The sequence below is a fragment of the Ceratotherium simum genome, chromosome 7 (genome assembly GCF_057802395.1).
Source record: "Ceratotherium simum simum isolate JZ-2026a chromosome 7, ASM5780239v1, whole genome shotgun sequence".
NCBI classification, from domain to species: Eukaryota; Metazoa; Chordata; class Mammalia; order Perissodactyla; family Rhinocerotidae; genus Ceratotherium; species Ceratotherium simum.
In genome coordinates this window covers 30,686,267-30,709,467 of record NC_141906.1, presented here as the reverse complement: position 1 = coordinate 30,709,467, position 23,201 = coordinate 30,686,267, and the positions used below count along the sequence as shown (strand labels likewise).

Here is a 23,201-nt window from a genome sequence, read left to right as displayed (position 1 = left end):
AGGGGCCTATAAATAGAGGAACTTTAGATTATTCACCAAACTTAATAACCACCCTCTCATCTACACAGCCTCACATCCACTTTATAGTTTACAAAGCCTCATCCTACCCTTCATCTTTATCTTCACAACCGCTGAATTCTTCCAGACCAGCATCTATCCTTTTAATGCTTCCCTGTCTCTTTAGTAATTTATTCAGCATCTGAGCCAGAGAAGCACTGTGAGAATTAAAAGGGCCATTATAGATCATCTGGATCAGCCCCTGAATTATCTAGTAAGAAATGTAGTACAGTGGAAAGGACTTGGCTTCAGAATCAGATAGATTTGACTTCCAGTCCTGGCTCTGCCATTCCCAGTGAAGGAGATAGCCATGTTGCCAGAGAATTATAATGATGTGTGATAGAGCTGCAGGTTTCCTGGCCAAGAGTAAATGGAGGAATGAGAAATATTCTAGGTTGGTCATGGAAAGATTTAAAGAAGTCACATTTGAACTGGTCTTTGAAGGAACAGGTCAATACTCGTGAAGGGCATTCTGTGCAGAAAAAACATGCTAAGGCCTAGCAGCATGAAACAGCAAGTCAGCTTTGGGGAAATACCAGCAGTGCAGTTAGGAGAAAGCAGAGTATAAGATGTAAGGAGCAGGGCGAGTTCTGTAGGGAGTCAGACCTGAAGGGCCTTGAATGTCAGACTAAGAGTTTGGACTTTTAGAACAGTGATTCTCAGGTGGAAAGTGATGAGGAGGGGAGGAAGAGTGTGTATCAGGTTTGAGGAAAAAATACTTAGAAGATTTTATATTTGGAAAAAACCTATTATTTTTATAAAGTAAGCTCAGAAAAGAAAGATTGGCAAAATATTTTTGATTGATGGGACATGGGTTAAAAAGGATTGAACAATTGTGCTGTAGACTTTGGAAAATGGCTCAAACTTATATTACAAAGAAGTAATATGTTCAGATTCTCATTTTAGATTCTCAGCTGGAGAGTGGGGGCTATTTAAGTAAAACTGTCAATGATGTGGCTGCATTTTATTGGGTCATTCACGTAATGTATTTTAGAACCCCACAGAGAAAAAAGAAAAAGAAACTCTCCTCGCCCTAAAGCAGACTCTCTCAACGTCAGCACTGTTGATGTTTGGGTCAGATATTTTGCTGCGGGGGCCTGTCCTTTGCATTGTAGGATGTTTAGCAGTGTTCCTGGCCTCTATCCACTAGATAACAGTAGCACCCCTCCCCCAGTTGTGACAACCAAAAATCTCTCCACCGTTGCCAAATGTCCCCTTGGAGCCAAAATTGCCAGACTAAAACCACTGTCCTGGGGCAGTGGTTCTCAAAATTTAGTGTGTATCAGAGTCACATGAAGGGCTTGTCAAAACAGTGATTACAGGGACCCACCCATACAGTTCCTGATCCAATAGGTCTAGCATAGGGCCTGAGAATTTGCATTTCTAACAAGTTCTCATGTGATGCTGATGCTGCTAGTTATAGAACCAAGTATTGAGAACCACTGCCATAGACGAGTTCTCTACCAAATGGAGATGAAACAAGATAATATCATTTTGCATTGCCTCCTTGGGTTCATAGAGCCCTAAAACAGTGTTTCATTTGAGTTAACAGCAATCCTGTGAGGCCTGCAGAGCAAGTATTAATAAACTTTTTTCACAGGTGAGAAAATCGCAGCTCAGTGTTGTTAGTAGGTTTTACACCCAGAACCTCTGACAAGGCCAGTTGGGTTTGCATATTTTCTAAAGCTTCACCAAGTTTACATTTGTTTGCATGTTCCTGCTGCAGGTATTTCTCCATGTGGCATACACCCAGACGTAGACACCTAAGTAAATCCACTGTGACTTGATAGTCATGCCTTCTAGTGACAGAATAAGGATCAGCTTTGTCCTCTCATTTAATTTGGATTTGACTCTAAGACATGCAGACTGTTCCTAACAAAAGGATAGAAAGACTTTACTTCACAGGTATTTAGTGTCTATGTTGTGCCAATTGTACCAGGCCCATGAGTGTACTGGAGAAATAGAGAAGTTTGAGATATTATCTTCTGTTACCAGATGCTTATGGCCTACTTAGGGAAACTAAACTAACACATAATGAGAAAACTGAGAGAAAATCTAAGACAGAAGGTTGATGGAGATACCAACAGTGAAGGAGTTTAAAGGAGAGGTGCCCCAATGATTTGGGTTGATCAACTTTGAAAAGGAGAAATGTGAGCACCTTAAAAGTTGAATGGAATAGGGACAGAGCAGGGAGTGTAGCTTGAACTCAGGTTCCAGCATTCAGAGGTGGGAGGCAGGAATGAACCCACTTGGGACAGGGCTCATCCGTTATCGTGGAAAAAGCACAAGCCGTGGAGTCCCAGATTCTAAGTAGATGCTTACTGCTCCTTACCCTGGGCAAGGCACCTAAATTCTCTGATCCTCACATTCCTTATTTGTAAAACGGTAATTACTGCTCCTTACCCTGGGCAAGTCACCTAAATTCTCTGATCCTCACATTCCTTATTTGTAAAACAGTAATTACTGATCTTGTCTGATTGGCTGAGAATTAAACAAGATAATATATTTGAAAGCATAAAACATAAAAGCCTATGCATATGAAAGTGGTAGTGGTTGGTGTGATTTCTCATTGGAGAATCGTAAGAATGAATGTGGCCCCATTAAAGGTTTTTGAACAGAAGATTTTTTAAAAGTCATTTATTCATGTCTGTTTATCTAGTCAACATTCGTTTATTTTATGCCAAGCACTATGCTGGGTGCAGTGGATATAAAGGAATCAGCACAGAGCTCTCAGTACTTCAGGGGAAATAGATGTGAAACAAACAAGTGATGTGACTGAAGAGTACAGAAGGAACTGTGGGGCACAGAGGAGGGGCCCTTAAATCGATTTAGAGGGTCAGGGAAGGCTTTCTAGAAGAAGTCACTTGCTTGAAAGATCAGGAATGATTATGAGGTAGCAAAGGTCAGTGTTAGCCCAGAGTAAGGCCTTATTCCATCAGAGTAAGAGAATGTGAGGACTGGAATGATGATCAAGATTTGTTCCCTACAGGGGCCAGCCTGGTGGCGCAGTGCTTAAGTGCATGCGCTCTGCTTTGGCGGCCCAGGGTTCGCGGGTTCGGATCCCGGGGACTCACCACTTGTCAGGCCATGCTGTGGCAGCGTCCCATATAAAGTAGAGGAAGATGGACACGGATGTTAGCCCAGGGCCGATCTTCCTCAGCAAGAAAGAGGAGGATTGGCATCAGATGTTAGCTCAGGGCTGATCTTCCTCACCAAAAAAAAAAGAATGGTTCCCTACAAGAGGTGGGATTTTTGCTGGACATCAGAAGAGGAATTGCATTAACCAGACAGAAGGGAGAGAAAGTTGTCCCCAGAAGTGGGATTGTAGTCAGAGAGGTGAGGGGTGAATTGGTAGATTGAAGAGAGAGGACCCTAGTGTTAATAAACTAAGTGAGAAATATTAAGGTCCTAGCACAAGTGGTAGAATGTCAGAGGAACATAAAAGATGCTTGTAATCCTGGTGAATGACCCTTTTGTCATTTTCTCCCCTTTTTTTACAGGAGAAATCTGAGTGAGCTAGATCAGATCCAGCGGTACTTCAACCAGAAGCTCACCAAGCCTTTGCTTCCCCTCAGTCCTCAGACTCATACCATCTTGCGGTGCCAGGAGAGCCATAGGGATCATCTTGGGCCAGGAGCCAGCAGCCTAGACCCTGAGAGCGAGTGCATCCTGGAGAAATCCAGTAACCTGGTGTTGCAAGTCAGCTCCTTAATTACGGGTATGGCTCAGGACCCCTCTTGTTGAGGAGTTATGGTCACTGGGTACCTATTCAAAAAGCATTTGAATGTCTGCCCTCAGACAAGCCCCTGTGACAGATAGAGACCGAGATAGCTTTTACCATCTTTCTTACTTACTTATTTTGAAAGGAGGGTTGTAGTAGCATGGTACAGGAACATGTGCACCAGAAAGAGTATTGGACTGAGAGGCAGGAGACCCGGGCCAGGTCCTTGGTGGATTTCTGGCACGGACTTACTGTTTGACTCAGCATACCCTTTCCCTTCTTAAGGCTTCCCTAGCCAAAAAACAGAGGGGCTGGATTAGATGAGTTCTTCAGTAGCAGGTCTTGAACTAGCACCACTCTATTTTCAGAAAAAATCTACTTCAAACATACTTAAAATTCTATTTCTCAGAGCCCAGAAGTCTGCGTTTTTAGCAAACACCCCAAATGAGTCACTATGTTAGTGGTCCATAGTCCACCTTTTGAAAAACCCCTTAAAGCAGTGATTCTCACTTTGGCTACATATTGGAATTACTGAGGGAGCTTTTAAAAATCCAGATGCCCAGGCTACACCATAGGTCAGTTGCATCAGGATCTCTGAGGGTGGGACCCCAGGCATCAGTATTTTTCATAACTCCCCACTGTGCAGCCCAGACAGAGACTGCTACAGAACAAGTATTTCCCAAACTTGCCTGAGCATAAGAATCACCTGGGGTACTATTCTGAAATACACATGCCTGGGTCTTGCTCCATCCTACTGAATCAGAATCTAGGGTTAAGGCCTAGAAACATATATCAGGCAGGCTGTGGGGAATATTGAGAAATCAATTAGATCAGCACCTTTAGCCCTCACTTGGTGTCATTTTTGCTCAAGCAAAATGTGTAGATTGTACACAGGGATGAATAAGTTTAGTTTTCTGTGTTTAAAGGGGAAAAAAGCCACTGTGATTGATATTAGGTACAAACCTTCCGACCCTCTTTTCCTAGATACCTAACCTGTTGGTAGCCAGGGCCCCAGAAGTGCGCTCTGTATTTGGCTTGCACTTGCTTGGAAATGTTCAGTCAGCTATATATTGAGCACCAACTATGCCATGCACTATTGTGTTACTAGTTCCAGGAGGATACAGCAGTGGACAAGACAAGCATTGTCTCTGCTTTCATCAAGCGTACATTCTATAGACAACCAAAGAAACTGCCCTCAGAAAGAAAGCATAAGAGCAAAACAGAAGGAGGCTTGTTTGGGGTAGAAGTGAGAGCAAATAGAGCATCCCTATAAAGGGGTATATTAAAAGAGAAGAGGGAAGAGAATTAAGGGATTGAAGCTGGAGGGCCTTGAAGCCAAGCTTGGGAGTTTAATCTTAATCCTCAAAGAAATGGGGTGTTCTAAGCAAGAGGGTGACAGAATGAGAACTGATTTTCACAAGGAGAGGATGAATTTTGAGAGAGAGAGATGATTGGATCATGGAAACCAGTTTAAACGAACAAACGAACTCCACCTACCTCCATCACGTCTCAGTACACTCTTGAAGAAGTCATTAGACAAGTAGATACAAGTGAAGCTTGAGAGTGAGTTTCTGAGTGGGGGTTTCATTTATACCACATCTGTGTGCCAGGTCATTTGCTGGGCCCTGAAAATGCAACATGAATGAGGCATATGGCCTCTGCCTTTGAGAAGCTCACAGTCTGATGGGAGAAACATACAGACAGACAATTACACAATAGCATGTTCTTAAGTGCTTGCTTATAGAACAAGGCCATATAGCCATCTCATCCAGCTGGTACATCTGGGAAGGCTTCCTGGAGGAGATGCAGTAGAGCAGGGCCTTGAAGGATGAGCTGGTTTGTAAAAAGCAGGAAAACTGTTCCAAGACAGAAAGTAGTTCAGGCCAAAGGATCAATTAAGTCTGCTTCCTAGTTCCTGTTTTTATTGGCAGGTAGGGATGTTCTGTTTTCGTACATCTGCTCTGCTCACTCCCCTTTGAGACCTAAAAATTGTTAATGTATTAAACTCAGCCAGCACCTCCTGTTGGCTGAGCACTCCATTAGGCGCTTTGAGGGAGATGTGACCCCTACACCACAGGAGTCAAATTTGCTTCCCAGTTCCTTTCTCCGCTCGAATAATCTTGCAAACAAATCACTTATTAGGCCTATTTATTAATTTATTCCCTCCCATTTCATCCCCAAAACAACTTGAGCTGACTAGTAGCTTCCATTTATTAAGTGTTTGTATATGTGCCTCACAATGTGTGCCCATTTATCTCATGTATTCTTTACCATAACCCTGTGAAAAGGGTGGTATTAATCACATTTTAAAGATAAACAGGCTCAGAGGGAATGGTTTGCTTGTGACCGCAAAGTGGACGAGTGACAGATTTGAACTCAAGACTGACCGGCCCCAAAGCCTCTGCTCTTTCCAGCACACTTCCCCTGCCTTATCATTTGGGCCATAGATATTTCCTTGCTTTTATTTTCTAAGTAAAATAGATAGTTCTTATAACTGTCATCAAATGGGTAAATAAGTGGATTCTCATGTTGGTTTTTAATATAAGGAAGTAAATGGAAGCATGAACATGCCCACCAGGACTCCCAGCTCCCAAGAATTCCTGAGCATGAGCAGATAGCCTCTGACAGCATTTCCACAGATGTAACCACAACTATAAATAGATTAGATTTTGGTCCTCTGATGTTAGAATAAAGTACTAGAAATTGTACTGCTTTGTATATAGTTTCACTGACTCTTGAGGGGATTAACTATCTTTAAGATTTGTTCAAAGTCTGATTGTTAGAATATATCTGAAGCTAGATGCTAGTGTGGGAAAGTTGAGTGGTCTCTGGCCCTACCTTGTAGTAGGAGTGATATCTGTTGCTATTCAGATCTGCAGACTATCACCAGGAATTCTCAAGCATCTTTGAGTTCTCACCAAGCAAAGAGTAGAAGCAGAGAGGTCACCACCCTACCAGATGCTCAGGATACAGTGGCCATGCAAGAACGAAGCACATCTCCAGACCTGCTGTTGGCAAGAGCTCCAGATGAAGCCAGAAACTCCCTGCCTGCCCCTGCTCTTGAAGATACTTCCAGTGGAAGAGGAATGCTCCATGAGTCCCTGGGGCACACGGTACCCATTACACAGATGCAGAGCAGTGAGGACACTGAGGCAGGCCCAGCCTACAGCGATGAGGACTATGAAGAAGACATCATTGAGCCCAGGACCCTCAATGAGATCACCACTGTGACAGACAAAACTAGCCCTTGGTCCAGTTTCATGTCAGACACAAGTGACATCATCAGCCTTCAGCCTGATGAGGTGCAGAAGGAAGGCCCGTCTTGTCCTTCTTCAGAGCCTTTCCCCAGAGAGGAGCTCAAGGTCAGAAGTAGCCTTCTGTCCAGCCCAGAAAGGGCTGTCAACCCCCACCTGCCTAGGCAACGTTCTCCTAGCCAAAGTCTTGTTCTTTGTGAAGACAAAGCCTCTAAGGCTAGAGTTGGAGAGCCTGCCTCAGCAGACCCTCAGCTCCTATCATGCGTGACACTCTCAGGAGCCCAACAGAGCAATACCATTGTTGGATGGACCTCACCACAGACAGATCAGGACCAGGAGCCCAAGCCAGAGGCCCAGGCTGAGAATGAAGCTGCCTCCAGTGAGCTAAGTGACTCTGCTGATAGCTTCGAGAAATTCCCTCTACATTTAGCCTCCCAGAGCAGAAAGGAAAACAATAAGGAAGCACCCATCAACTGCCCTGACATCAGGCAGAAGTCGGCAACATCTGGATCAGAGGTGTCCACAAGGCAGAGCCTCCTGTATCCTTTGGTGTTTCCCACAAGTAGCCCCTTAAGCCATTTCTAGGCATTTTGGATGCTGGCGCTTAGGCAAGCCTAGTGTAAGTGTGAGCGTAAGCAGTGACCACCCTCATGGGGTGCACTGAGGGGCATGGGAAGCCCCTTCCTTCAGAAGACTCACCTACACTGACAAGGTGCTACAGTTCTACCAGGAACGCCAGCCCTCTGAAGCATAATACTTTGAACTGGGTTTAGGTGTTGGTAGCACCTTTATTAGCCTAGCCTGGCCTGATTTGCGTGGTCCATCAATTGGGCATTTTACACCTGAAGGCAAGGCTCTGGATCTAAGGAATGAGAACATTAATCTCAGTTCAAGTAGAAGTGGAGGGTGTAGAGAGAGGGGACAGAAGAGTGCTACCACTGATTGATCATTTACTATGTGCCAGGCCTTTTATGTACATTTTTCATTTAGTCATCATAAGCCTTTAAGGTCCTGCATGTAAGGAAACTGAGGCTCAGAGTTATAGTGACTTGCCTAATATTTAATTTTTTTTAAAAAAAGGCAAGTGATGGAGCCAAGGGGAGGGGAAGTGGGCACAGTTGAAATGGACTTACCCAAGGTCCTCCCACCCCCAAGTATGGCAGTGCTGATAGGGAGGAGGGGCACCCAACATTCCCCCTCTTCCTCCTTGAAATGCAGACGGGCATGTTATGGGGAAAAGAAACCACTTGGGCCCTCACATCCGTAGGCTAACCAGCTGATCAGATCAGCTCACTTGGAATCTCGACAATAAGCAGGGGTTATTGCATGGCTGGTCGGTGAAGCAGGCTGTTTTACTGAATAGAGACCTTTTCTCTACTCCAAGTCAGGGGGACTGACTTTGACTCTTCTAGACCCAGCTTCTTACTACTTGCGTGACGTTAAACTTTCTGAGCTTCTGTTTCTTCACCTATAAGATGGAGGCAATAATCCCTTACCCACTAGACTACACTCCCTAGGTAGGTCAGAGACCTTGTCTTTTTCTGTGTCCCCAATGCCAGACATTGCACAGAGAAGGGATCAGTAAATATAGATTGAACTGAACTATCACAGTTTCACAGGATTCCTGAGAAAATGAAATGAGTGGAAACATTTGTACACACCACACAGATGTGATTCTTGTTGCAGGGCAGAGAGAAACTGAAGGGTAGGGGGTGTGGGCTCAGGAAAGACTTAAAGCATGAAATAACTGGAGAGTGAGCACTGAAAGCAGACTGTCTGCAGTGGCGTTTTTCCTGGCCTCGCTCATCCTGGCTTCTGACGTTGCTGTCTTTACAGTCAATTTAGTTGTGTCAGAATGTATGGTCTGTGGAGGAGGCGGCACATGTGCCCAGGTCCTAAGGCTACTGCTTTAATTCAGACCTTCCCAACTATAAATTCTTTCAAAAAATGAATGTTGCCAGGCCTTGTGCTGCATATTGAGGACAGAGATTTGAATCAAACCTTACCTCAAATAGTTCCCATTATGAGGTAGGAGACAGGTAACGACAGTTCATTGTTCTAAGTGCTGTGACGAGACATGGACAGAATGCTAGGGAGCAAGAGGAGGAAGCTGCCGTTACTCTGTTTGGAGGTATCCCAGTAAGAGACAGCAGAGTCAGACCTCAAAAATGAATAGGCGTTCTGTAGGAGGAGACGAGAGAAAGTTCTAGTCTCAGTGAACTGTGTGTGCAGAGGCATAGCCAAGTGAAGGGGCCTGGCCTGTGGGTAGCAGTTCACTGTGGTTAGAGCCCAGGGGTAAGTGGGATGGTGAGAGGTGAGGCTGGGCTAGATCTTAAAGGGCCTTTTTTGCCTGGCTAAGGTGCTCAGACTCTATCCTGTAAGCAAATTAAACTTCAGTTTCCTTATCTTTAAAATGGAGATGGTAATAGTACTTCTCTTATGGAAATAAAAATTAAAATAAATTAATGATGTAAACTACTTAGCATAGTGCCTGGTACATAAATAGTGTTCAGTAAATATTAACTGGTAATTAAAAAAGTCACCTAGGGGCCGGCCCAGTGGTGTAGTGGTTAAGTTCATGCACTCCACTTCTGGTGGCCCAGGGTTTGCAGGTTCGGATCCCAGGCACAGACCTACGCACCGCTTGTCAAGCCATGCTATGGCAGATGTCCTACATAAAGTAGAGGAAGAGGGGCACGGATGTTAGCCCAGGGCTAATCTTCCTCACCAGAAAAAAAAGGCACCCTCACCCAGTGCCTTGTTAGAGGGTGGATCATATCAGGGGAGACCAGAAGCAAGGAGACCAGGTATGAAACTTACAATATTAATAAAAAATGAAGAAAGTCTGACCTAATGCATAGACTGCTTTATGATCAAGAGGAGGGAGATAGATTTGAGAGGTTTGGATAGGGAGGGGCAGGCGATGAGAAAAAGAAAAATATAAAGTATGACTTAGAGATTTCTGTCACTAGGTAGGTGATGTCCTTTACTGGATGGGGAACAGCATATAAAGATAGACAGTGTTGGGGGGAAGAGGCAGATTTCCATTTTGGACATGTGCCTCTAAGACATCCCGGAGGAGATGCAGGCTTGGAGGTCAGCTATAGTGGTAGGTGTCTCTGCAAATAGAGAAGGATGGCAAGGAGAGCAGGGAAAGGAGACCCCCACACACAAGGTGGAGCCCTGAAGATCACCGGCAGGTGAGGGAAGGCAGAACAGACACACCCACAGAGCAGCTGGCGGGAGCAGAGTTCCAGGGAGTAGTGGTCAGCACTCTGACACTTAAGACAGGTCCAGTAGAAGGTGGACTAACGTGTATTCACTGGCTTTAGCATTAAGGAGGACAGTGCAAAGGTGGAAATGGAAGACAGACTTCAGTGGGTGAGGGAACCGGTGGTAAGGACTGTGAGAACAGGCAACTTTTCCCCGTAAACTGGGGAGATGAGAATAGCTGACATTTATTGAGTGCATGCTGTGTGTCAGGCACCATTCTAAGCACTTTGCATATATAAACTCATTTAATCCTCAAAACAAAAGGTACTATTGGGCCGGCCCCGTGGCTTAGCGGTTAAGTGCGCGCGCTCCGCTGCTGGTGGCCCGGGTTCGGATCCCGGGCGCGCACCTACGCGCTGCTTCTCCCGCCATGCTGAGGCCGTGTCCCACATACAGCAACAAGAAGGATGTGCAGCTATGACATACAACTATGTACTGGGGTTTTGGGGGAAAAATAAATAAATTTAAAAAAATTTTAACAAAAGGTAGTATTATTATATCCATTTTACAGGTGAAGAAACAAGCACAAAAAGTGAACTTTCCTGAAGTTACCATCCAATAAGTGACAGAGGTCGGAGAAGGACCCTTAGAAAAGCAGGAGGTGATGGGCTGATAAGGGGAGCTTCAGTGCTTCAGACACACCCCTGATGCCTCCCAGCAAAGCTGTTCCTTTCCCGTAGCATCATCTGACTTGGTGGCGGAATCCCCAGCAGTCAGCAGCAGCAGCAAATAGGCCCGACTTTACCTGGACCTCTGGAGAAGGCTTGGCTCAAAGGGTTCTTTCCCTTCAGGGTCTCCAACTCCACCCCCACCTCTCTATAGAAACATCAGGGACTTGAACCAAAGTAGGAAATGATGTGTTTCATTCATTCAGTAGATATTTATAGAACACTGTGTCCCAGGTACCATGCTAGCTGACAGGAATATAGCTATGAAAAAGAGATCATTTCTGACTTCTTAGAGTTCAGAGTCTAGCATGGAAGAACGATGATAAACCAGTTTGAATCAGAACCATACTTAGCTTATTGAACAGAAGCAAAAAATTGGAACATTCAGACAGTCCCCTTCCTCCCCTCCCAAACTGAGTCAGTGCTTTGATTGAACAGGTATTTGTGGAACACCACATTCTCAGCACAGCACTGCATACCTCCAGAGGATACAGAGAAGTGCAGGATATGGTACCTGCCTTCTAAGGCTCGCCTCCAGACTGGGTAGACCAGCTGTGCCCACGGACAGCCCCGTATACAGAACCTTCGGCTATGGATATGAGCAGAGAACAACCAAGAGGACAGGCCCTCCTTCAGTACCAGGCATCTCCCTCCAGTCTAAGACACTGCCCCTGGAGCCACCTTCACACCCCCACAGTCTGACTGACTTCTGACAGGTCAATTTTTGGCCAGGAGGCCCTCAGCAAGTATTGTTCAACACTTGCTACCTAGCAGCCTCATGCGGGGCTGTTGGGAAGTAGTGAGGTAACTGAAGGGAAGTATACTGGGTCTGCCTTTGAGAAGCTTAGGGAATAATGAGGAAAACAGACTGAGAATCACATCAGACAAATCATCAAGCATTAGCCTGTGTTGCAGACTGTGCTCTAGACTGTGAGGAAGGAGGGATCACTGTGGGCTACGATTAGGAGAAGGCTTCCTGGAGGAGGTGGGATTTGAACTGACCCATAAAGTAAGTATAGACTATAATTTGTTAGGAGTGGGTAGGGCCTTCCAGGCAGAGGGAACCACTTGAGCAAAGGATTCATGGGCAGGAATAAGTTGGGAGTAAAAACGAATGGGAGTGATTGAGGTCAGTGGAGATGCTAGTCTAGCAAGGCAGTAGATTTCTAGGTATATGTGTCCCTTAACCACCATTATAGCCCAGAGCCCATTGTGGTGCCCAACTTCTTTTTGCCTCCCCAGCAGTTGGAGGCCTCCCTGCGGATGCTGTCATTCTCTACAGCTTTGCCACCACCCACCACGACAGATCAGGTAAGATAACAGCCGTTCAACCTCCTTTCTCGATGAAAGTGTGTACAGAACGCAGGGCTGCTCGGGACCAGCCTCCCAAAAAGGCAGCAGCAGTGGTCACTCTCCAAGCTTGTACTGAGCGTATTCTGTGGGCCCAACCGTGGGCAAGGAGCTCAGGAAGAGTGAGGAAGAGCGGATGTGTTAAGAGCAGGGCATCATCAGCTAAGACCACATGTGGAAGAAACAGTGCAGAAGCATAAAAACAGGACTGAGCTAAGAAATGCATACTGAGTGCTGTGGGAGCTCCAACTAAACAAAGGAGGGAATGAGGGGAGGAAGCTTCAGACAAGAAATGCAGCCTCAGAGGACCTCAACACATGGTACAGTCTGGATGCAGAGAATAATGTCAGTGGTATACCTGTTGTTTACAAAACACCTCGTAACTAGTCTTCATTCAGCTGAGTTAGGTGGTTGGAACCCTGGTACAAAAGCCAGCTCTCCTCTTTTCTGCCTTGGTACAACGCCTGACCTTTCTTGCAGGTGGCAAAAATAATAATCACTTTTCTAATCATTCAGTGTATATTTATTGAGTGCCTACCCTGCGTCAGGCATTGTGCTAGGTGCTGAGCATACAACAGTAAATAAGACAAATTCACTGTCTTTATGGAGCACAAATAGTAAACAGAAAATAAAATATTTATAGACAGTGATGAGTACTAGATGCTCTGATAAAGAACAGGGAGTCTCTGAGGGGGCAGTGTTTAAGCTGAAAGATGATGATCATGGTGGTGCCTGCAAGGTACCAGGCACTATTGAAAGCAGTTTATATTAACTCATTTAACTCAGCAACGTGATGAAGCCCATACTTTTATCTCTATTTTAAGATGAGAAAAGTGAGGCACAAAAAGGTTAAGTAACTTGCCTCATACAGGTAGTAAGTGGTAGAGCTGGAGTTGGAACCCGTGCAGTCTGGTTTCAAAATCTGTGTTCCTAACAACTGTCCTGTCCTGAGAAGGGGCCAGCAGTGTGAGGAACGTGGAGAGGAGTATTCCAGGCAGAGAGAACAGCGAATGGAAAGGCCCTGAGGCTCTAAAGAGCTTGGCATGACGTAGGAACTGACACAAAGCCAGTGGCACTGGTACACAGAGATGGATGGACATGATGAGGTCGAAGGGCCCAGATCACACAGAATTTGTAAACCATGGAAAAGGGTTTAGATTTTATTCTAAATGCAAGGACAGCAGGGCCAGCCCCGTGGCTTAGCGGTTAAGTGCGCGCACTCCGCTGCTGGCGGCCCGGGTTCGGATACCAGACACGCACCGTCGCACCGCTTCTCCGGCCATGCTGAGGCCGTGTCCCACGTACAGCAACTAGAAGGGTGTGCACCTATGACATACAACTATCTACTGGGGCTTTGGGGGAAAAACTAAATAAATAAAATTATTAAATAAATAAATAAATAAATGCAAGGACAGCCATTGAAGTGTGTTAAGTAGGGAGTGAGATTCAATTTGAACTTTGAAGAATTCCCCCTCAGTGCTAAATAGAGAATGGGTGTCTTTCAGGTTGGGCAGCATAGTGGTCGTTGGTGATCCTGAAAGAGTAATTGCAGTGATGAGGTAGAGAAAGGAGCCATACAGTACTACTGTGTGCCGGGCACTGTTCTAGGTTCAGGGTGAACAAGGCACAAAGCTCCTGCCTCGTGGAACTTGTGGAAAAACAAGATGATTTCAGAGAATAATACATGCTATGAACAAAATGTATTAGCTTATTTATTATTAATTGTAATAGCTAACCCCTATTTAATGCTTAGTATGCACTAGACATTATTTTAAGTACCTTACTTGTCTAAACTCATTTAATTCCCCCCACCACCCAAGGAGATGGGTGCTGTCGTTATCCCCATTTAATAGATGAGAAGACTGAGGCTCAGAGCTTCCCATACAGATGTACAAGATATTATTATTTCTATTTTCTATAGAAACTGAGATGCATAAACCTTAAATCACTTCCCCAGGGTCTCCCAACTGGTAAGTGACTCTAAACATGTGACTCCAAACTCCATGTTTCCCCTTATGCCACTCTAAAGTCATGACACATGGCTTATGGTATGTTTTCTAGCCAATTTGCCTTCTTTTAAATAGGTTTCATTTTGCAATTAACATTTAAACATTTTTTATGCTTTTCCAGAGCCTACTTTGATGACAAATGGGGTCAGTCCAGAAGTATCCTGGGAGCCTAGGGTGATAGTCCTTTAGGAGCCATCAGATGTCTGATCCTTTTCCTCATTTTCCTTCCTCCTCTCTCCCTCAACTTCCCCAGCACCATTTTCAGGTCATGCCATTTATTTGGTACATGGATCAATCTAAGTTCCCACACATATCAGTTTTTATCAATGTGTAAATCCTGCCCTAGAGGAGTAGAAGTGCCAGTCCCCACCCAGGAGCTCTGCATTTTTGTGGCCCTTATTCCTACTCTGATTCATGGTCACCAGCTCATCCTTCCTCTCTACATCTTCCCTTGCATGTCCCATACACACCCACCAGCATTTATGCTAGGGTCACAGGGTTGTGTCCAGGCACCAAGCACAGGCTTTTGAGCAAGACATCCATGAGGTGAAATACTCAATCTGCTACTAAGTAGCTAAGTGGTCTTGGGCAAGTGACTTGACCTTTCTGAGGCCCAGTTTCCTTATAAGTAACAGCAGGGAAATGTACTTCTTATTTAATAGGATGATGGCAAGAATTACCCTAGAAGAAAAAAGTAGACACTCTTACTTCCCTTTCTCTCTTCCCCTCCTAGCCAAGTGGGTGAAGTGTCAGTGAGCCACGGGAAAAGAGATGTGTGTGAGCCACTTAGTCTGCGCTGTCATCCCTCACCTGCCAAGCAGAATGGGTGTTCCTGCTTTTGTGTTTCTGCCTTTGTGATGTGCCACCTCCCAGGGGGGCATTCTGTCTTTGATCTATGAAACATAAGATACAAAGTGTGGGAGAGGGAGAAATAAGAATTTTCCCTTCAATGGAAGGGCAAGTCTAGTGTGAGAAGATAGGTCTCACACCTTTTAGCCTTTTTTCTTTCTTGCCCACAGCAAAACTCCATTGTTTGTCTGCTGCTCTCAGGGCCACCTCTTTCCTCGGGATCTCATTCTGGGTCCCAGTTAGGGTAACGAGTTGTCACAGTTCACCCAAAACTGTCCTGTTTTCAGCATTGCAAGTCCCACGACCTAGGAAACCTCTGGAGGTTGGTCATCCTCAATGGTGCTGGGCCTCTCTCACTACTTGATGCATTTGTAGCCAAGTATTTTATGAGTCTTATGCTCTTGGCTGCCTGCCAGCCAGTGCTGGATAACCTAGGAATCAAGTTACATGTTTAAGGCACTTGCAAGTAGAGCCACCAAAAATTAACAGAAAACAATTTTTAAGAATTATGTAGTTTCTTAAAACATTGAAATAGTTACCATGGAATAAGTCAGAACTTTAACTTCCTTACATTTATGGTTTATTTTAAATTTAATTGTGAATTATATTTGGGCAGGGGCACCATAATCTTCCCAACTTGGGGCCTCTGAAGGTCTTAAAAGTGGCCTCACTTTGAAGAATCTAAGACAAAAAATAGTCTTTTATATTTACCCATATACTTACTATTTCTGGTGTTCTTCATTCCTTCTTCACATCCTGATTTCAGTCTAGCACCGTTTCCCTTCAGCGTGAAGAACTTCCTTTAGAATTTCATGTAGTGCAGACCTACTGGGAACTGATGCTCTCAGCTTCACGTGTCTGAAAATATCTTTATTTTGCCTTCATTTTTGAAAGATGCTTTTTTCACTGGATATAGAATTCTAACTTGAATTTATTTGTTTGTTTCTTTTAGCATTTTAGAACTATCATTCTACACTCTACTGACTGCCCTTGTTTCTGATGAGAAGCAGCTATTGTTCTTATTGTTGTTGCCCTGAATGTAATGTGACCTTTATTCTCTGCTGCTTTTAAGATTTTCTCCTTGGTTTTCAAAAATTTGACTACAATGGTCATAATTTTGGAGGCAGGGGATGACATAGGGGAGGAGGAACACATAGATCTATTCAACACTATTAACAATGCTTTTAGTTCTTAGATTGGGTTGTGGGTTTACAGGTATTAATTTCTCTTGTGCTTCATAATTTACATATGTTAATAGATTCTTTGGTATGTTACACAGTGAAATCACAAAATCATGTGTAATTAAAATTTAAGAATGATTGAATGGTGACAAAATGGAGACACCAACTCCTTCCATAAACTTGGCTGTGACTATGGAGCAGAGAAGTAGAATAGTGGCTAGAGTAGCATATGAGATCAAGGGAAGCTTTTTTGGTTTTGTTTTTTTTAACATGGGAACAGCTACAGCTTTCTGTATGCTACTGCAGTGATCCAGTAGAGAAAGGGAGAAGGGAAAGATGCAGGAGAGGGAGACAGAATAGAAAGAATAGTCCCTGGGTCAGAGAGGGCATGGAATCCAGAGCACATGTGGAGGTACTGGCCTTTTGAGAGGAAAAAGAAAACTTGCCCTGTAGCATGAAGGAAGACAGAGAAGATGGAAAAGATGGATGCTAAAGCAGGTAGGATTAGAGATTGGTGATAGAGTTTCCATTTGATGAAAGCTTCTGTTTTCTCTTCCATCTTCTATTTTCTGTAATGTTTCAGGCACAGTCAACAGCTCAAAGGGAGAGGTAGGGAGGGGAGGGCAGGAGCTCTGTCCTGTACGCCCATTTGAGGATTCCATCTATTCCATCTATTCTGCCTCTGATACCGAACCAAGTAGGCTCGCCTCCTGGTGAGTTAAATAAGACTCTACACCAGTGGAAGTTGTCTCACAAAGTAAAGTGTATTTGCAGCAGATGGGAGGCCCTGAGGAATCATTTCCAAAGTCATGGCGTCGCCAAACAAAGGAAAGCAGGAACTTTTATTTGGTTGGGGAATGAACATTCAAAAGGGAGAGGCGGGTATTCGCTTGCACAGGCTCGGTTGGAGAACATGCTTCCACATAATGAGGCCTAAGCTCCTCCTGGAGAGATCTTTGCATTAAAAATAAGGCAAAGGTGATGGGCACAGCTCCTGTGGTGAGGCTTGGTCAGTTTCAGGATGGCTGGTGGTTACACCTCCTTAACATACAAAAGGAGAAGAAACGTCTTGGAGAAACAGTTAATTGCTTCCAAACCCACCTTTGAGTTTCTCAAGGCACCTAGTCAGTGACACCTTGGCACTAAAAGTTGAAGAGGGGCATTTTGAGAGGCTGCTGGGCTCTTCTCAACCAGTGTCCTGAGACTGCTGTGCTTGTAGCTGACCTGCTTCAGGGCCAGGGAAAGCAACCCTTCCCTGAAGGAGAGAGCTTGTACGTACTGGCGCAACTGCTCAGGTTTCACCACAAGATCTAAGGGAAGGCCTAATCCTTTGCTCCACATTGAAGTGCTGCACCTGAGCCCAAGAACCTCCCAGACGGTCTCCACTTCAAGCATTTGTGAAGCAGGTTTTTTCCTCTCCTTGCCCCACAGTATAGTGGATACAGGTTTCTGTGTGACATTAGCCTTCTGATCTTTCTGAGTCTGTTTCTTCATCTGTCAGATGGGGTTATCGGGCCTCACAGGGTGGTGGTACTATAGAATACAGATAGGGTATGGAGGCCAGGATCACACAGCCATCCAGTAATTCACAGTTTTTTTTTTTTTTTAAAGATTTTATTTATTTATTTTTCCCCCCAAAGCCCCAGTAGATAGTTGCATGTGATAGCTGCACATCCTTCCAGTTGCTGTATGTGGGACGTGGCCCCAGCATGGCCAGAGAAGTGGTGTGCACCCGGGATCCGAACCCGGGCTGCCAGCAGCGGAGCGCGTGCACTTAACCGCTAGCCATGGGGCCGGCCCTCACAGTTTTCAATTACTTGTGAATCAGTCGAGTTCTGCTGCCTCTGCTTTCTCTTCCCTCTTGTGATGAAGTACCTCTTCACTGGGACAGCTTCCTGTTTTTATTTAAAGTTACTTCTGATTTTGTTTGCTTTGTTGCTATGGGCAAACTAGTTTTATCAACTTCCCTAAAGGGGAGGAAAGAGGTAGAAGATGAAACAGCAATAATTTACATGTTGTTTTCCCCAAACTTATGCCTTCTGCTCTTATAGATGTTGCTTTGGGAAAATCTCAACCACTCCAACTACTTCAGTTATTATTTACAGTTTGATGACTCTCAAATCGTTATCTTCAGTCTAGACTTCTCTCATGCTACAGACACCTGTGGATCCAACTGTGTCCTAGATGTCTTTTCTGTGGTGTGTTACAAACAGTTCACTACACTCAAAACTTGAGCTTGTGATCTTCCTTTGCATGCCCCGTCTAACCCCTGCATTCCTTATCTCAGTAAACTCAACCACCATCACGTAGTTACTCCTGCCAGAAGCATAGGTGTCAGCTTTTCCTCCTACTCCTTTATCTCCCATGACTCTCAGCCAGTCTGTTACCAAGCCCTGTTAATTCTACCCCCTAAATATCTTTTGAATCCGCTCACTTCTCACCATTCCATTATCTAGTCCCAATCATCTCCCCCATGACTATTTCTAACTAGTCTCACTCATATCCGCACTTTCCCACCACTATCCATTCTCCATATTGTAGCCACTGTGATCTCCTACTGTAATCAGACTTTTACCCCGCTGTACCAGGAGTGGGAGGGACTCTTCAAGGTTGCCAAATCCAAAAAACCTCCATATTCCTAAGCCAATTATCAAATGAGTGCCCAATTTATTTGATCTCTCAGCTGCATGTGGCACAGCTGATCTCTCTCCTTTAAACACTTTCTTCACTTGTTTGTGAGGCATCAGTCCCTCCGCTCCTCCCCTCCTCATTGGCTGCTCCTGTTTAGCCTTCTTTGCTGGTTCTCCCTCATTTCCCCTACTTGTTAATATAGGGGTGACCCAGGGTGTAGTCTTCAGGCTTCTTTTCTCCATTTACGCTTACTTTATAATGACCCCATTCAATCTCAAGGCTTTAAATCCCCTCTGTATGCTAAAGATGCCTAATGGTTATCTTAGCTCATACCTCTCCTGTAACTCTAGGCTTATATGTCCAACTGTCTACTCAGCATCGTCACTTGGATATCTAATTGATGTCTCAAATTCAACATGTCCAAAACTCAACTCCAGATTTTATTCCTCAAATCTGTTCCTCAGACTTCCCCATCTCAGTTAATACTCTATCCTTCTAATTTAGTTGTTCAAGCCAAAACCCTTGAAATCCTCCTTGATGCCTCTGTTTCCAATCCACCAGGAAATTCTGGCAGCTCTACCTTTAAAATGTATCCAAATCCAACCACTTCTCACCACCACCACCATTACCACCCTGGTCCAAACCATCATCATCTCTTGCCTAGATCATTGCAGGAGCCTCCTAACTTGCCTCTCTACTTTTGCCGTTGACCCTTGCGACCCATTCCCCATACAGCATTCTGTTAGCCTTCGATGTTAAATAAATCATGGAATAAAGCAGGTTACTTCTCTGCTCAGAACCCTCCAATAACTTCCCATGAGGGATTAGGACAGCCCGGGCTGGGCCTGAGGACAGGCAGGCCAGAGAGTAGGAAGGTAGTTTGGGACTCAAACTTGAAATATACGTCTTTCGGCAAATGTACAAAGCCATAGTCCTAAGCTAGGTACAGGAGAAGACAGAAGAAGGAGCTATGCCCCTTCCCTCAGGAGCTCACAGTTCCCCAGGGGAGCCAGCTTTATGTCTAAGTCCACCAACTCCCACCAAGCACCTGTCATACTTAAAGAGCTGGGCTTGGTGCTGTGGACCCTGCCTTCAGGGAGCTCACAGTTCTTTGAGAGGCACTGGCCACCAGACTACTCACTAACTTTCTGAAATGACATCAGCCTATATTAGTACTTAAGTAAAACAAAACAAAGAGAATGAGAATAGGGAAAAGAAGACAGCCAGGTGGGGTGGCTGGTGTAGAATTCAGCAAAGATGAAGGAAAGGCTTTGCAGGCTGTGGATTTGGAGAAAAGAAACCTCTCAGAGAATCAACAGAGCTTAGTAACTGGGAGATACAAACAATATGTGCTAGGGAGGAGGTCAGAGATGAGGAGAGATGGGCCTGGACCAAAACAGTCAGAATTGGCTAAGAATCAGAAGCAGAGAGCAAGAAGCAACCTGTCTTCTGAACCTTGGCCTCTCTGCCTGCCTACATGGCAGTTCCTTTCCATGAGATGGTCCCTGTCTTGTTCTGTGCCTTCCTGCCGTAAGGCCAGACTCTGCCCACATCATGAACGAGCCCCTGGATTAACCACAGGCATGGGGCCAGACACTGTTGTTCCTAAAGAGTGAGTGTAGGAGGCAAGAAGTCGGAGACAAGGCCAGAGTGTAAAGGTTTGAGTTGTCCATCCCCCTCTGCCCTAGTGTTCTCACCTCCACTCAGCCAGACCACAGCAGTTCAGGCATCACTAGGGATTGAGGCACTCCAGGCCAGCTGGGGAGCTGAGAGTCAGCAAACCTGGTTTCTTGCCTTGGCTCTGCTGCTGGCTTTCTGAGGTCTTGGGCATGGTCTGTCTCTGGTCTCTGGGGAGACAACACAGACTTACTCTGTTGCTGTACTTCCCCCTTCTCTCCTACCAGGCAGTTTTGTATAGTAGTTAGAAGCATAGCCTCTGAATCCAGACAGCCTAAGTTTAAAGTTCAGTTTTGCCACTTACTAGCTGTGTAACCCGGGGCAAGTTAGCTAACTTTTCTGTGCTTCAATTTCTTTATCTGAAAAATGGGCATAATAGTACCTGCCTCCTAGGGTTTGTTTAGAATTAACTGAGTAAGATAAGTAAAGTACTTAGAACAGTTCTTGGCACATAACATAGTAAGAACTATATGAGTGTTAGCTATGTTATTTTTATCATCATTATTATTGTCTTATATTACCTTATATATTATAAGACATCTTCCCTTTTATACTGTTACATTTTGGTGGGGACTGGTAGGAAAGAAATGCTCAGGGATAGGGACATGATCAAAAGCTTAGCACCAGGAGTGGGGAGCTGAGAAGTTAGGCCCCGCAGGGCACCCCAGAAGTATGGAGAGCAGTTCTTAAGGCTGTAGCAGTCGACTCTGTGCTCAGTTCAGGCCCTGAATTAGAGGCCCAGGATGACACACCACCCCACCTAAGGGTGATAGAGCCCTAGCCTCAGAAGTCTGTGGCCTGCCTGTCTGAGTCTTAAGGCTGCTGCTTTTCTCCCAGAAGTCCAAAGAATTTTTCTATCCCTTGGTTTCCCTCCCCCAAGCCCGGAGGCATCTAAGAGATACACAATCCTGGTTGAGAAACCCAGCCTCCAGGAAATCACCTGATCAGGTCACTAGAGTCCCAGGGAACTTCCTGAGCCCAGGGTCTTCTCTGCTCAGCCTGTGGTCCAGGCCTGATAGCTCAGCTGCCCCTCAGGAGGCCCTGACCTATTGCCTTATTTCTTTGAGCTACCAAGTCCCTAACCCTCAGCAGAGCCCCAAGAAGAGACCTAAAGGTCAAAGGGTTTCTGATAAAGGCCACACAGAGCTTTGGGGAGGAGATGAGCTCCCTGGCCAAAGGTGTACAGAAGTCACAGGAAACAGCCAGAATTGGCTGGTGCCCACCCTGGCCCAGAATGCAGTTTGGCAGGTACTCAAGGGAAAGGGCCCACAGGCCTGCTGGGCAGGTGCTCAAGTTGCCTGAGCTGCTCTGAGGTCAGAGTCTGGGAGGAGCCAGGAGCTCTTCCAAAAGTGTCTCTTTAACCCTTCCCTCTCAGGAATATGGACTTTTGAGCCCTCTTCCTGGCAGGGCATGTGTTCAAAGGTTAAGGAGTCATGATCTAGTGTAGCTAGATCATGTGTAGCTAGGGAGTGAGGCCCAGGGTGAGGGAATGACCCTAGGCCCTATGGAATGGGTGGGGGCCTGTTGTCAGGGAAGGATAGGGAGGCATTAGGGGGTGGTGAGGAAGGGAGGAAACCACATGACCAGAGCTCTAACTCAGGAATGCAATGTGAGCTCAGAGTGTGGAGCCCAGCCATGCTGTAGCTGGGCTGGGGTCAGATTTAGGATTTGCCTCTCAGGGCTGGGCCTCTGGTATAAGTGTCTTGTCCCCACTTCCCCCTTGCTCCTAGCTGCGGCTGCTGAGTTTGCTGCTCTCTTTAGCACTAAGGAAATCCTAGTCCCAGTCTAGAGAGGACTCTGGGAACCGCCCCAGGAGAAGGCAGCTAGCCAAGGGGGTGAAAGTTGAACAAGGCAGGCAGCTATACTGAGCCTCACAGCAATCCATTGGCAAGCCCACCTAGCCAGCCAGAACCAAGTGGCTGTTTACTTTTAGTTTTCCTCTCTTTGGAAAATTTCCCTTCTAGTTCCTAAGTCAGCATTTAGGTCACTTAAGGGAGCTGAAGAAAAAGAACAAAACTTCAGCCCTTTCCTAGGCCCAGAGGCTCACTGGGCAGGGGACAGTGTGGGGGGAGAGCTTGGGCAAGCCTGGCTTAGCACTGGGCATGCCTTGGGGAGGTGCTGTACCCCACTTCTACTTTGCTTGGGGTGAGGTCTGAGAATAGCAAGGCTTCCTCTCTGCAGCTGGTGTCAGCTCTAGCTCCAGCTTAGCCCCTGTGTTTTGCAAGATGTTGTACCTGGCCAGAGCCGTAGTCACATCTGAATTTTATTTCAGCTTCACAGTAGACCCGGGGTAAGAAGTCCAAACAGAAGTTCTTAACTCCATTTGGCAGTGAAGATACTGAGACCCAGAGAGAAAATGTCTTGGCCTTGAGCAAGTGAGACAGTTGGGCTGGGCTACAGGCCAGTGTTTCTTCCACTCCACCCCAATGTCTCCCCTCTGAAAATGTCTCTACTTACCCCTGAAGCAGAGGTAAGAGGGGCACCTGCACCCACCACTCTCCTGGGAGCATGTAGCCTGTTCAGAGGGATCC

At 45.5% G+C, this 23,201-nt stretch overlaps 1 protein-coding gene across 6 annotated transcripts in view; it reads left to right on the top strand.

Moving 5' to 3' along the window:
* C2CD3 (C2 domain containing 3 centriole elongation regulator) overlaps window positions 1–23,201 on the top strand; it is a 123,160-nt gene that overhangs the window by 94,700 nt on the left and 5,259 nt on the right. For 5 of the 6 annotated variants that reach the window (XM_087433443.1, XM_087433445.1, XM_087433444.1 and 2 more), the window contains 3 exons: window positions 3,558–3,775; window positions 6,650–7,571; window positions 12,173–12,284. In XM_087433443.1, the coding sequence (XP_087289569.1) occupies window positions 3,558–3,775; window positions 6,650–7,571; window positions 12,173–12,284 (1,252 nt within the window). The other variant, XM_087433448.1, reaches the window with a different exon arrangement.